The sequence below is a fragment of the Globicephala melas genome, chromosome X (genome assembly GCF_963455315.2).
Source record: "Globicephala melas chromosome X, mGloMel1.2, whole genome shotgun sequence".
NCBI lineage: Eukaryota > Metazoa > Chordata > Mammalia > Artiodactyla > Delphinidae > Globicephala > Globicephala melas.
This window is the reverse complement of record NC_083335.1, coordinates 78,359,139-78,375,441: the sequence shown is the minus strand read 5'-3', so window position 1 is coordinate 78,375,441 and position 16,303 is coordinate 78,359,139. Positions and strand designations below refer to the sequence as shown.

At 39.0% G+C, this 16,303-nt stretch overlaps 1 protein-coding gene across 1 annotated transcript; it reads right to left on the bottom strand.

Annotated features, from left to right (window-relative positions):
• Window positions 1–1,932: 1,932 nt before the first annotated feature.
• On the bottom strand, window positions 1,933–2,682 carry SPIN4 (spindlin family member 4). Its single transcript, XM_060292723.1, has one exon. It carries the CDS (start codon window positions 2,680–2,682, stop codon window positions 1,933–1,935), a length of 750 nt encoding a protein of 249 aa, XP_060148706.1.
• Between the last annotated feature and the right edge of the window lie 13,621 nt (window positions 2,683–16,303).

Sequence of the window (16,303 nt, the reverse complement as noted above, 5' to 3'; positions counted from 1 at the left end):
AATAGAAGGAATAAAAAATCTCTAGTTTGTCTATATTGCCAAAAATATAAATGAGGAGGAAAAAATACCCAATTCAAAATGTGACAAAAACTGTAAAAATATATAGAGATAAATTTAATCAGATGTGATGGACCTATATAACATTACAAAAACAAAAGATTTTAATGATGTACCAAAATTCTCGAGTATTAAAGATTAATATTATTATTAAAATACCTCTCTAAACAGAAATGCAGAAATGTAATACAATTCTAAGGCATCACAATTTTTTTAAATATGGAAAGGATGCTTCCAATTTTTACGTGAAAGAATGAAAGACAAATTACATAATAGAAGAAAAGACAAAAAACAAAAACAAAAACAAAAAAACTAATGATAGGGGACTTGCTTTACCAGAGTCCAAAGTTTATGGTCAAGCCAGTACAATTAAAACAATGTGATACTGGCTCAGGAACTTGAAAATGGGTGATTTATTTAATAACTGTGATAGCATAATCAGGTATCCAATATGAACAAAATGTATATTTGTACCTCTATCTCCATATAGAAAAATAAATTCCTGATGGATCAAACAGTTAAAGCTTAAAATTAAAAAATTTTTTTAGAAAACATGTAGGTAAATATTTGTATGACTAGCGGTGGGGACATTCAGCTGAAAAAAACAAGAAACCGAAAAGCTAAAAAGAAGAAAGGAATCTATCTAACTTTTTTTTAAAACCTGTAAAGTAAAAAAAGAAGATATCAGCAAAGTCAAGATTAATGATAGAATGGAGAAAATCATAACACATATGGGCTACAACTGATTAATACACACCACATAGTAAATATAGTTAGAATTCCTACAGATTTATAAGGAAAAGATCAAAGATTCAATAGACAAATGAGCAAAGGATAAGCACTGGCAAATCACAAAAAAAGTCCAAATGGTAAAAAAAAACCTCACTGAGTTTTTCAATTAAACAAACAATACTATGTAATTTTTCACTGTTCAGATTTGCAAACATTAAAGAGTGCTGGAGAGGATGCTGGAAAATGAGCACTTTCATTTTAGATGGTAATTTTGTAATATCTCTTAAAATTAAATAAACACCTACCTAGCAGTCCCATTTCTGGGAAGCTACCCTATAGAAATAAAAGCACCAGTATGTATTGTAGCTGTGCTATGGTGGAAAAAAAAAGAGAAAACTTAAAGACCATCAATAATAGAATGGTACATAAATGGTACCATTTTGGTACATAAATATGTACTGTGTATGCAGCTTTTAGGAGAAGGGAGGAAGACAAGGAGAAATAGAGGGAGAGGGGGAATTGGTGATTTATTTAATAAATGTGATGGTACAATCAGATATCCAATGTGAATAAAATGTATAGTTGGACATCTATCTTATACCATATGGAGAGGGAGGCATGGGGGAGAGAGAGATATCTGTAGCTACTGATCAGAAGGATATGTCAAGGGAGAAAAGCAATTACAGAGAAATACTGGGGCTTGCTGTTTCTGTAGAAAGGACTACAACAAACTTTCTTTAAGAGGATTGGGAAAACATGGAAGGATATACATTATGTTCTTAACACTTGTTACCTGGGGAGAAAAAAATTGGTAAGGCAAAGAAAGAAATGGAGGAGGGTGGAGGATATAGTGTGTGTACACCATTTATTTTTCTTTATCTAGTTTTCCATTGTTCCAAATTTTACAAAAACTTTTCAAGTTTCTATTAGCACCCGATTTAAAATTTTGATTACAGAACAAGGCAATATCAAAAGTACCAAAGTATACTTCGGACAAAACTGTGGAACTAGTCAATGTAAGATTTGGAGGCACCGTAAGTAATAATAAATTCTTTAATCTCTGACTTCAAAAATGTTCTCAAAATTTCGCACGACATATTTTACATTTAACAGTTCCACAACTTTTGCAATAGCACAATGAATTTAGGGGTTTTTCACCAAACCATAGACATAAATGTGAATATCATCATCAAACTTAATGAAGTAGACAGATGGCTTGGCCACCACTTGATGGATGAAAATGCCGGTTCTCTTGGACCCATCATCTTTGGCGTGCTCCACCTGCTTGCCCACAAGGCTGTCGACAACTTCTCCAGGCTCCCGTTCTGCTGTAGGGAAATAGTAGTTGGAATCTGGAATGATGCGCAGGTCACCAGCTTTGTAGTCATCCAGCAGCGTGTACATATAAAGGACTGGATCTTTCTCGTAGGTGATGTAAAACCAAGTGTCCATCACGGGGGCTCGCGCCAGGACCATGCCCTTCCATTCATCTTTCGTACCGTGCTCACCCTCAAACACATGACCCACTGCCTTGCCAATCAGGGAATCTGCCAGGCGCGAATCAATGCGAGGAGTTGGCACTCTCTCAGGAAGGATCTCTAGCGCTAAAACTCTCTTATCTCGGTGCAGTTCTAGTCCATACACACTATCTTTGCCATCATATTTGATGATATAGAGAGTGGGCTTCACGGAAACCTGCTCAAGCACGGTGCCCTTCCACTGCTCCACAGGCTCGTTGCCTTCCTTCCAGCCGTGTTGAATGCGACAGCCCACAATGTTCCTACGGGTGAGGAAAGTGGGCTTGCGCCGCTGTTTCCTGTGGGTGTGCCTTTTCTTCATCAGGTATGCGGACACACCATCTACGCCCATCGGAGGCACTGTTGGGGGCGACATGGCTCGGGGTTTTAAGGAGACTCAGCAACGCTACCACTTACTAGATTAAGTTGACAAAAAGTCAGCACTATCCAGTATGAGATCTTTTCTCGTGATCTCCGAAAACAGAAAGATCCTGTCCTGTCCGTTCTCCTTCTCACTTCCCCAAAGGCAAGGCTCTCACCAAGGCTCGGCAGAAACGCTCTAACTCTGACCGTGGGCACTAGGACAGCGGGGGCCTCTTGACAGTATTCTTCTCTCCCGCCCGGCAGAGGTATCTGCAGCAGTGGCAGTTGCCGCAGGAGATGGCGGGCTTGCGTGTGCTGCCCGCGCCTTGCGCCCGCCCCGACTCCCAACCCTAAGTCTCCCGAATTGACCACTTAGCTGTTATCGATGGTGCTGCGGCTGTGGAACGGCGACGGAGAAGGAGAGGACGGGAAAGGGATAAGAGCGATGGCTGCAGCGCCAAAGTCACGGGCGGCGGCGGGTCTCTGAGAAGTCCGCGGGGTCTCGGTTTAGCAATGTTGCTCTGCTCGGCCTAGCTCTGGCGCCAGGGTTTTTGCCGCTTCGGGAACCCGACCCCTCAGAGCCCGCCTGAGCCTCGGCCCCGCCCCCGCCATTCCGCCTTCCGCTCAGCCAGCAGCAACTGGGCGGGTTACTGTGCACAGTGCGTTCTGTCCACACAGTCACAGGCGCTCACTCCTTCATTTCCTCACGCGTCCCCCGACCGCTTCTCTCAAACCCAAGCCAGACTGGCCGGCTCCCTTACTCCTCTGTGGCCGTCTGTCGTCCACCAGCCTCCTCAACAGCTTCTCCAACTGCTTTCTATCTTCCAAGAATTCCTCACAAAACATTTTTTTTTAATATTCAACACATACATACACAGAGTTTGTACATACAAAAAAATTTTTTTTCACTTTAAGGATTATGAGACCGGATAAGTAAATGCCGTGTATGGTCCACCATCTTGATCCGAACTTTCCTTTTTATTTTCTATCTGGTCACTCACGGTAATGCTTTTTTAATACATATATTTTTCTGAATGTAAAGTAAATGTACTGACACTGTGGAGATTTTCTGAAATTCAGTGAAATAAAAACCGAAACTAGCCTTAATCTTAACATCTAGATGTACAGCAAAATGTTAACAGTTCTGATATCTCAATAAATCTATGCTTGTAGTTTACAAAATTGGTAGCAGGTTTCACATCTTTATAACTTCTTTTTAAATTCATATCATTAGTATCTTCCAAAATTATTAAATACTCTGAAAATATGTTTTTTAATGGTTCCATAATATTCCTTTGTATAGATCTTCCGTTATTTATCCTAAAATGTCTATGACGGTAAACAAAATTAGTTTACTCTCATATATGGATTTATTGAGCTGGTATAAAACATTTTTTCAAAGAATATTTAATGACATGGAGATCTACATATGAGATAATAACAATGTGTGAGAAAGCAGGATATTGAAACAAAATTGTGGCTCCAATTTTGTAGAGAGAAAAAATTAAAAGGTTTTTGTGGTATATATTTGCAGTCTTTCTGATTATAAAAGTACTGCATGCTCATGTGGAAAATATGAACGATAGAAAAGAAAGTATCCATAATTTCACCTACTTCAAGTCACAGGGCTCTTATCAAAATTAAATGAAAATGTCTGTATGTCTTTTATTCCTGTATCCTACTTACAAGATGGCAATATAAACCAGGGAAGTCTAGGCTCCTCATTCTCACTCCTCCACTCTATACTAGTGAGAAGAGAAAGGCTCATATCATCATGGGTAAAAAAGACCATTAATTCTTCTGGAAATGTAGGAAAGCAGGGAAGAGAGGTGCAAGGCAGAAATTCGGGCTGCCTCCACATTACATTACCTTCCAAGGCAGGGAAAGAAAAACCTAGTCCTCATACCATTTAATAGCTGATTGGGCAGAGTATGTGTGGATCCTTCAATTCCCCACATTTCCCAGGCCAAAGGCTTTTGAGATGAGATAACTCTCCAGTACTATATTATAAGAAAGTAATTCCAAGGAGACAATTTGAAGTAAGCAAGAAAACTACATATACTAAAAGGTATTTCTAAACTCTTTAGAATTACATAGTGGTGTGTACATATTCACACATATATACAACCTACACAGTGAAAGTCAGAAAGTATGTGTAAATGTCATGTCATTATGTTCCACAAATAATGCTCCCCAAGTAATTCCCCAGACCAAGATGTGCCAAGTTATTTTTGCTTAGAAGAGCAATTGACAGGTGGGAGAAGACCACCCACCAGGCATGAAAACTCAGGACAGTTAACTCAAGCTCTTTGGTTATATACTTTAATGGAATTCTTGCTCACAGCCCTACAAAGCAATTTGAAGAGACAAAGAATTTCCAGTATCCTTCCTTCTCTAGAACTATGATTCTGATGTTTAAATCACTCCCTAGCATTATGGATTCAATGAGCCTCACTACACTAAGATGTAATGTTTACTTTGTATGTCTGCCCACTAGACTACAAACCCATTCAAGAAAGGACTTTTAAAGGACTTTTATCTCAAGTGCCTTACTCAGAATAGGTACTCAATAAGTATTTGTTATATGAATAAATAAGTGGTTTCAACTGCCCTGCTCCAATCCAAAGAAATCCTCCAAAATGAAACAAGTGGTCTTATACAAGCCTCTGAAGACTACAGTTCTGGTGACTTAAAATCTCCTAGGGCAGCTTTATTTATCCCTTCAAAACACCCAGATTACTGATCCTATAAATATGTGTCTATAAGTCTGAAAATGATAAGGAGAACACCATCAAATGCAACATAGTCATACCTCGGAGATATTGTGGGTTCAGTTTCAGACCACCGCAATAAAGTGAATATTTCAATATAGGAAGTCACACAAATTTTTTGGTTTCTCAATGCATGTAAACATTATGTTTACATTATACTATAGTATAATGTGTGTGTAATAGCATTATGTTTAAAAATACGAGGTATATAACATACCTTAATTAAAAATATTTTATTGTTAAAAAGTATTAACCATTATCTGATCTTCTACAAGTCACAATCTTTTTGCTGGTGGAGTATCTTGTCTCAATGTTGATTGGCTGCTGACTAATTAGGGTGGTGGCTGGTGAAGGTTGGGGTGGTGTGGCAATTTCTTAAAATAAGACAACAGTGAAGTCGCTGCATCCATTAACTCTTTTCACAAAAGGTTTCTCTGTAGCATGCAATGCTATTTGATAGCATTTTACCCACAGGAGAACTTCTTTCAAAATTGGAGTTAATCCTCTTAAACCTGCTGCTCCTTTATCAATTAAGTTTATGTAATATTCTAAATCTTTTGTTGTCATTTCAACAATCTTCACAGCATTTTCACCAGGAGTAGATACCATCACCAGAAACAGCTTTCTTTGCTCATCCATAAGAAGCAACTCCTCATTCATTTAAGTTTTATTATGAGAGTGTACCAAGTCACATCTTCAGGCTCCACTTCTAATTCTAGTTCTCTTGCTATTTCCACCACATCTGCAGTTACTTCCTCCACTGAAGTCTTGAACTACTCAAAATCATCCATGAGAATTGGAATAAACTTCTTCCAAACTCCTGTTAACGTTGATGTTTTGACCTCTTTCCATGAATTATGAATGTACTTAACTTGCATATAGAATAGTGAATCCTTTCCAGAAGGTTTTCAATTTGCTTTGCCCAGATATCAGAGGAATCACTATCTATGGCAGCTATAGCCTTATGAAATGTATTTCTTAAATAATAAGACTTGAGTGTCAACATTATTCTTTGATCCATCGGCTGCAGAATAAATGTTGTGTTCGCTGGCATGAAAGCAGCATTAATCTTATTGTACATCTCCATCAGAGCTCTGGGTGACTAGGTGCATTGTCAATGAGCAGTAGTATTTTTTTTAACATCTTTATTGGAGTATAATTGCTTTACAATGGTGTGTTAGTTTCTGCTTTATAACAAAGTGAATCAGCTATACATATACATATATCCCCATATTTCCTCCCTCTTGTGTCTCCCTCCCACCCTCCCTATCCCACCCCTCCTGGTGATAACAAAGCACTGAGCTGATCTCCTTGTGCTATGCAGCTGCTTCCCACTAGCTAGCTATTTTACATTTGGTTGTATATATAAGTCCATGCCACTCTCTCACTTTGTCCCAGCTTACCCTTCCCCCTCTCTGTGTCCTCATGTCCATTCTCTATGTCTGCATCTTTATTCCTGTCCAATGAGCACTAATATTTTGAAAGGGATCTTTGTCTTCTGAATAGTAAATGAACATTGGCTTCAACTTAAAGTCACCAGCTGCATTATCCCCTAACAAGAGAGTCAGTCTGTCTTTTGAATCTTTGAAGCCAGGCATTAACTTCTCCTCTTCGGCTATGAAAGTCATAGAGGGCATCTGCTTTCAATATAAGACAACTATGTCTACATTGAAAATCTGTTGTTTAGTTAGTGTAGCTACCTTTGTTGATTATCTTAGCTAGATCTTCTGGAAAGCTTGCTGCAGCTTCTACACCAGCGTTTGCTGCTTCATCTTCCACTTTGATGCTTTGGAGATGGATTCTTTCCTTAAACCTCATGAACCAACCTCTGCTAGCTTCAAACTTTTCTTCTGTAGCTTCCTCACCTCTCAAAGCCTTCATAGAATTGAAGAGAGTTAGGGCCTTGCTCTGAATTAGGCTTTAGCTTAAGGGAATGCTGTGGCTGGTTTGATCTTCTATCCAGACCACTAAAACTTGCTCTGTATCAGAAAAAAGGCTGCTTTTATTTTTTTTTATCATTTGTGTGTTCACTAGAGTAGCACTTTTAATTTACTTGAATAACTTTTTCTTTCCATTCACAATGTGGCTGTTTGGCTCAAGGGGCCTAGTTTTTGGCCCATCTTAGCTTTTGACATGCCTTCCTCACTAAGCTAAAGCATTTCCACGTTTTGATTTAAAGTGAGAGACATGTCTCTTCCCTTCACTTGAAAACTTAGAGGCCTTTGTATGGTTATTAATAGGCTTATTCAATATTTTTGTATCTCAGGGAATAGGGAGGCCCAAAGAGAGGGAAAGAGAGGAGGGAGTGGCCAGTTGGTGAAGCAGTCAGAACACACACAACATTTATCCATTAAGTTTGTCATCTTATATGGATGCTGTTTGTGGTGCCCCAAAACAATTATAATAGTAACATTAAAGATCACTGATGACAGATCATCATAACAGATATAATGATAATGAAAACGTTTAAAATATTGCAAGAATTACCAAGATATGACACAGACATATGCAGTGAGGAAATGCTGTTGGAAAAGTGGTGCCAATAGACTAGCTTGACACGAGGTTGCCACAAATCTTCAATTAGTAAAAAAAACTCAATAAATGTGAAGCACAATAAAGTGAAACACAATAAAACAAGATACACCTGTATGTGGATAATTATAAAAGCCAACACAAGGTGTAGCTGTGAGGATTAAATAAGAAAAATGCAAGTAAATTTCTTAGCACATGAACTTGTTCATGGCAAGTACTCATAGACTCTTAACTAGTCATTCCTTAAAATAAGCCCTTTTCACTGATCAGATCTGTCTATAAACCACCTGGCTCATGCTCCACCTCTGAACCTTTGCTCTGTTTCACACTCAAGCTCTCTTGGTCAGGGCCTGAGTGTGAATCAAGGAGACACTGTAGCAGGGTTTTGTTCTTTATAGTCAGTTTCAGAGCAGTCTTTCAAATGCTGCAAGTTTCTGGAAGCCCAAATTCTGGATAAACAAAACATTATTGAGAATAAATTTGGGAGATACAGTGATAATTTATAACTGGAGGGGTTATGGATATAGGCATAAATATAATTCCATTGTACAAGGTAGATTATAATACATGCTCTGAGAGGTACAAATTAAGCACTGGGGACAAAAAGGAGGGAGTGATTTCTTATGGGTGGGAAAATTGGTAAAGACAACTTGAAAGGGTGAGACAACAAAAAGAAGACATTCAGAAGGTAGTAGAATAGTGAGACCTTTTCAGTCCAATCAGAACACAGCTAAAAGCACAGGGGCAGGCCTGGGCATAGGATATGTAAAAAATTTGTAAGGAGCTTGCGGCTGTAGCATAGCACGTGCCAGGTTAAGGAGCAGGGGATGTGGTGGGAAACAAGGTTAGTCAACAGCCTCAAATGCAGAGACTTAGCATTCCATCCACTGCTGGGTGGAAGAAGATGATGTTCCAACACTTCTGATAGTGTAATGTTGGCAGGACGAAGTAGAGAGTTGATCTTCCATGCCCCATCTAGCAGAAGCACGTGATTCTTCCCTAAGCAGATAGTACTTCCCTGTCAGAGTAGTATTAAGTGGTATGGTACTGAGCACAGAGCTGATCTTCCATCCCCCACTCATCAGAAGCAAGCAGTGCTATGCTCTGATTTTCTTGCCAGAGTAGCATCAGTGAGGGTTTAGGATGAGCTGTTCCTCCACAGTCATCTAGAGGTATAAAGTAGTGCTAGTGACAGCTATGCTATAACTTCTCCTAACCATCCCCCTACATCAAATCAACAGCAGTGAGACTGAACAATGCAGAGCAAGGCAGGCCTAGTCAGAACTCTGGTTCCCAACGCTCACTGTATCAGTGAAACCCACTGAGGAGTTGAGCGTTCATCCCCAACCACTGTCAATGAAACTCAACCAGGGTAACAAGATGGGAATAAATGGTATTCAACTCTCCCTATGCCCTTGGAGTCAGTGAAGCCTAGTGGTCAGATAAGCCACCACCCACACTTGGAGGCAATGAGATGGTATGAGTCAGTACACAACTTTCATCACTAAGGTACTGGCAGATTTAAGAAGGGAGCTAAACTTCTAACCATTCCACCCATGTGCAATGAGGCAGTGTGAGTCAGTACTCCACTTTTGCAAAGGTAGTGCCAAGAGATCCCACAGAGAAGGTGAACATGCACGCACACCCAACACTCCAGCTACATAACAACAGTGGGACTAGCTGATAAAGAAAAGTCAAATAAAATAGTCTCATAATATGATATCAAAAATAACAAAGATGCAATGAAAATCACAACTTGAATGAGGTAATACACATAATAATGCCAAAACCAAGATAAATAAAATATTGAAATTATCTGAAATAGATTTTAAATCATCTAAAGCATTAAAATGCTTTAATACACAATTTTGAATTATATTGAAACAATTGAAAAACATAGAAAACATCAGCAAAGAAATAGAATCTATAAAAAAGAACAAAATGGAAATTTAGCATTGAAAAATGAAATAACCAAAATAAAAATCTCCTGGGATGGAATCAATTTATGACTAGAGAGAACAGAAGGTAGAATCAACAAACTTGAGGTTAGAAAAATAGAATTTGCCCCATTGAACAGCAGAGAGGAAACAAACTTAGATATAAAGAGCAATCTCAGGAAACTGTGAGACAATAACAAAAGAGCTAACATTTGCAATTCCTTTAATGGAAGTGAAATTCTTACATATATATATATATATGTATATATATATATATATATATATCAAAACATGTACAAGATCTGTATACTGAAAATTTTAAATGTTAATGCCAGGAATTTAAAAAGATGTAAGTAAATAGAAGGATATACAGTTTTCACAGATTGCAGGACTCAATAAAGATGTTAATTCTCTCCAAAATGATCTATGAATTTAATGCAATTTCTATGAAAATTTGAGCATGGTTTTTCATAGAAATACGCAGGATTCTTCTTATATTTATATGGAAATGTTCAATATCTAGAATGTCTAAAACAAATTTGAAACAGAAGTATATAGTAGAAAGAATCATTCTACCTTAAAGTTGCATAGCTACAGTAATCAAGAAAGTATGGTGCTTACAGACCAACAGACACACAGAGAGAGAACTCAGAAAATGACTCACATTTACATCCACCTGATTTTTGACAGATGTTCCAAAGCAATTCAATAGAGAAAGGATAGCTTTTTCAACAAATGGTGTTGGGGGAATTGGACATCACAAAGCACACACACACACACACACACACACACACACACACACACACAACCTACATGGAAACCTCTTATCTTATACAAAAATTACCTTGAAATGAAAAACTAACTAAAATGTAAAATATAAAGTTATAAAACTTTTACAAAAAACAGAAGAAAATCTCTGGTACCTAGTGCCAGCTGAAAAGTTCTTACACTTGACAACAAAAGTAGGATTCTTCATAGGAACAATTGATAAATTTGATCTCATTAAAATTAAAAAATATATATGATCTATGAAACACTCTGTTAAGAGGATGAATAGACAAGCTACAGAAAGTGAGAAAATATTTGCAAATTATACATCTAACAAAAGGCTCATATCTCGAAAACATAAAGTAAAACTATTTTACTCAACAGTAAAATAGAAGACAATCCAATTAGAAAATGGTAAAAGACATGACCAAAAAATTTCACAAAGAGGATATACAGTCAGTAAATAAGCACATGAAGAGATCATTAGCCATTAGGAAAATATAAATTATTACCATAATAAGATATCACTACACATCTATTAAAATAGCTAAAATTTTTAAAATAGAGACCATACCAAATGTTGACCAGGATGCAGAGAAACTAGTTCTCTCTAACATTCATGGTTAGAATGTAAAATGATGTATTCTGGTAGAGACCTTCAAGATGGCAGAGGAGTAAGATCACCTTCCTCCCCACAAATACATCATAAATACATCTACATGTAGAACAACTCCTATAGAATACATACTGAACACTGGCAGAAGACCTCAGACTTCCCAAAAGGCAAGAAACATCCCACTTACCTGGCCATGTGGCTGAAAGTGTCTTGGTGCTCTGGCCGGGTGTCAGGACTGTGCCTCTGAGGTGGGAGAGCCAAGTTCAGGACATTGGTCCACCAGAGACCTCCCGGCTCACCATAATATCAAACAGCAAAAACTCTCCCAGAGATCTCCATCTCAATGCTAAGACCCAACTCCACTCAACGACCAGCAGCTAAGGTGCAGGACACCCTATGCCAAATAACAAGAAAGACAGGAACAGAACCCCACCCATAAGCAGACAAGATGGCTAAAATCATAATAAGGTAACAGACACCCCAAAAAACAAAACAGGACACAGTCCTGACTCCTAGAGAGACAAGATCCTGCCTCATTCACCAAAACACAGGCACCAGTCCCCTCCACCAGGAAGCCTACAAAAGGAACTGAACCAACATTAGCCACTGGGAGCAGAGACCAAAAACAACAGGAACTAAGAACTGAAGCCTGCAAAAAGGAGATGGTAAACACAAAAAGTTAACTGAAATGAGTAGAGAAATACACAACAGATGAAGGAGCAAGGTAAAAACCAACCAGACCAAACAAATGAAGAGGAAATAGGCAGTCTACCTGAAAAAGAATTCAGAGCAATGATAGTAAGGATGATCCAAAATCTTGGAAATAGAATGGAGAAAATACAAGAAACGTTTAACAAGGACCTAGAAGAACTAAAGAGCAAACAAACAATGATGAGCAACACAATAAATGAAATTAAAAATTATCTAAAAGGAATCAACAGCAGAATAACTGAAGCAGAAGAACGGGAAACTGACCTGGAAGATAAAGTAGTGCAAATAACTACTGGGGAGCAGAATAAAGAAAAAAGAAAGAAAATAATTGAGGACAGTCTTAGAGACCTCTGGGACAACATTAAAAGCACAAACATTCGAATTATAAGGGTTCCAGAAGAAGGAAAGAAAAAGAAAGGGACTGAAAATATTTGAAGAGATTACAGTTGAAAACTTCCCTGGTATGGTAAAGGAAAGAGTCAATCAAGTCCAGGAAGCACAGAGAGTCCTATACAGGATAAATCCAAGGAGAAACACACCAAGACACATATTAATCAAACTATCAAAAATTAAATACAAAGAAAACATATTAAAAGTAGCAAGAGAAAAGCAACAAATAATATAAATGGGAATCCCTAAAAGGTTAACAGCTGATATTTCAGCAGAAACTCTGCAAGCTAAAAGGGAGTAGCAGGACATATTTAAAATGATGAAAGGGAAAATTCTACAACCAAGATTTCTCTACCCAGGAAGGATCTCATTCAGATTCGACGGAGAAATTAAAACCTTTACAGACAGGCAAAAGTTAGGAGAACTCAGCACCACAAAACCAGCTTTACAAAAAATGCTAAAGGAACTTCTCTAGGCAGGAAACACAAGGGAAGGGAAAGACCTACCAAAAAGAAAAACCCAATAGAGCTTCAAGATGGCAGAACAGCTACATGTGGAACAACTCCTATGGAACACCTACTGAACACTGGCAGAAAAACTCAGACCTCCCAAAAGGCAAGAAAATCCTCAAGTACCTGGGTAGGGCAAAAGAAAAAAGAAAAAAACAGAGACAAAAGAATAGGGACGTGACCTGCACCAGTGGTAGGAAACTGTGAAGGAGGAACGGTTTCCAAACACTAGGAAGCCCCTTTGCAGGCGGAGACTATGGGTGGTGGAGGGGGGAAGCTTCAGAGCCACGGAGGAGAGAACAGCAACAGGGGAGTGGATGGCAAAGCAGAGAGATTCCCACACAGAGGATCGGTGCCGACAGGCACTCACCAGCCCGAGAGGCTTGTCTGCTCACCTGCTGGAACGGGTGGGGTATGGGAGCTGAGGCTTGGGCTTTCGTCGGATCCCAGGGAGAGGACTGGAGTTGGCTGTATGAACACAGCCTGAAGGGGGATAGAGTGCCACAGCTAGCTGGGAGGGAGTCTGGGAAAAAGTCTGGACCTGCTGAAGAAGCAAGAGAGATCATCTTCCCTCTTTGTTTCCTGGTGCTCGAGGAGAGGGGATTAAGAGCGCTGCTTAAAGGAGCTCCAGAGACGGGCTTGAGCTGTGGCTATCAGCACAGACCACAGAGACGAATATGAGACGCTAAGCCTGCTGCTGCAGCCACCAAGAAGCCTGAATGCAAGCACAGGTCACTACCCACACCTTCCCTCCCAGGAGCCTGTGCAGCCTGCCACTGCCAGGGTCCCGTGATCCAGGGACAGCTCCCATGGTAGAATGCACGGTGTGCCTCAGGCTGGTGCAATGTCACACCTGCTTCTTCCGTCGCAGGCTCAAACCACATCTGTACACCTCTGTCCCCACGGCCTCAGTGAGCCACAGCCCCTGAATCAGCTGCTCCTTTAACCCTGTCCTGTCTGAGAAAAGAACAGACACTCTCAGGCGACCTACACACAGAGGCGGATCCAAATCCAAATGAGAACCCCAGGAGCAGTGTGAACAAAGAAGAGAAAGGGAACTCTCTCTCAGCAGCTTCAGGAGCAGCGGATTAAATCTCCACAATAAACGTGATGTGCCCTACATTGGTGGAATACCTGAATAGACAATGAATCAACCCAAATTGAGGAGGTGGACTTTGGAAGCCATAATATATATATTTTTCCCCTTTTTCTATTTTTCTGAGTGTGTATGTGTATGCTTTGCATGTGATTTTGTCTGTAGACCTTTGCTTTTACCATTTTTCCTAGGGCTCTGTCTGTCCATTTCTTTTATGTGTGTGTTTTTTTAATTACTTAAAACTGTTTTTTCCTAATAATTATTTTTTTATTTTTTGTTTTAATAACATTTTATTTTACTTTATTTTTATTTTATTTTATCTTCTTTCTTTCTTTCTTTCTTTTTTTCTTCCCTTTTATTCTGAAACGTGTGGAGGAGATGCTCTTGGTGCTCTAGCCAGGCGTCAGGGCTGTGTCACTGAGGTGGGAGAGCCACATTCAGGACACTGGTCCACAAGACAGCTTCCAGTTCCACGTAATATCAAACAGCGAACAACTCTCAGAAATCTCCATCTCAACGCCAAGACCCTGCTCCACTCAACAACCAGCAAGCTACAGTGCTGGACACCCTGGGTCAAACAAACTAGCAAGACAGGAACACAGCCACACCCACTAGCACAGAGGCTGCCTAAAATCATAATAAGGCCACAGACACCCCAAAACACACCACCAGATGTGGACATGCCCAACAGTAAGACAAGATCCAGCCTCATCCACCAGAACACAGGCACTAGTCCCCTCCACCAGGAAGCCTACACAACCCACTGAACCAACTTTAGCCACTGGGGACAGACACCAAAAACAACAGGAACTACAAACCTGTAGCTTGCAAAAAGGAGACCCCAAACACAGTAAGATAAGCAAAATGAGAAGACAGAAAAACACACAGCAGATGAAGGAGCAAGATAAAAATGCACCAGACCTAAAAATTGAAGAGGAAATAGGCAGTCTACCTGAAAAAGCATTCAGAATAATGATAGTAAAGATGATCCAAAATCTTGGCAATAGAATGGAAAAAATACAAGAAACATTTAACAAGGACCTAGAAGAACTAAAGAGCAAAGAAACAATCATGAACAGCACAATAAAGGAAATTACAAATTCTCTAGAAGGGATCAATAGCAGAATAACTGATGCAGAATAACGGATAAATGAACTGGAAGATAAAATAGTGGAAATAACTACTGCAGAGCAGATTAAAGAAAAAAGAATGAAAAGAATTGAGGACAGTCTCAGAGACCTCTGGGACAATATTAAACGCACCAACATTCGAATGATACGGGTCCCAGAAGAAGAGAAAAAAGAAAGAGACTGAGAAAATATTTGAAGAGGTTATAGTTGGAAACTTCCCTAATATGGGAAAGGAAAGAGTTAATCCAGTCCAAGAAGCAAAGAAAGTACCATACAGGAAAATCCAAAGAGAAACATGCCAGGACACATATTAATCAAACTTTCAAAAATTAAATACCAAAAAGAAACATTAAAAGCAGCAAGGGAAAAACAACTAATAACACATAAGGGAATCTCCATAAGGTTAACAGCTGATCTTTCAGCAGAAACTCTGTACGCCAGAAGAGAGTGGCAGGAAATATTTAAAGTGATGAAGGAGTAAAACCTACAACAAAGATTACTCTACCCATCTAGGATCTCATTTAGATTTGACGGACAAATTAAAACATTTACAGACAAGCAAAAGCTAAGAGAATTCAGCACCACCAAACCAGCCTTACAACAAATGCTAAAGGAGCTTCTCCAGGCAGGAGACACAAGAGAAGGAAAAGACCTACTATAATAAATCCAAAACAATTAAGAAAATTGTAATAGGACCATACATATAGATAATTATCTTAAATGTAAATGGTTTAAATGCTCCAACTAAAAGACATAGATTGGCTGAAGGGATTAAAAAAAAAACCCATATGCATGCTGTCTACAAGAGACCCACAGCAGACCTAGGGACACATTCAGACTGAAAGTGAGGGGATGGAATAAGATATTCCATGCAAATGGAAATCAAAAGAAAGCTAGAGTACCAATTCTCATATCAGACAAAATAGACTTTAAAACAAAGTCTACTACAAGAGACAAAGAAAGACACTTCATAATGATCATGTGAGAAAACCAAGAAGAAGATATAACAATTGTAAATACTTACGCACGCAACATAGAAGCATATCAATACATAAGGCAAATACTATCAGCCATAAAAGGGGAAATCGACAGTAACACAATCACAGTAGGGGATATTAACACCCAACTTTCACCAATGGATGGATCATCCAAAATGAAAATAAACAAGGAAACC

Excerpts from the sequence above, each read along its gene's own strand:
- SPIN4 (XM_060292723.1), bottom strand. The coding sequence starts at position 2,682 with ATGTCGCCCCCAACAGTGCCTCCGATGGGCGTAGATGGTGTGTCCGCA.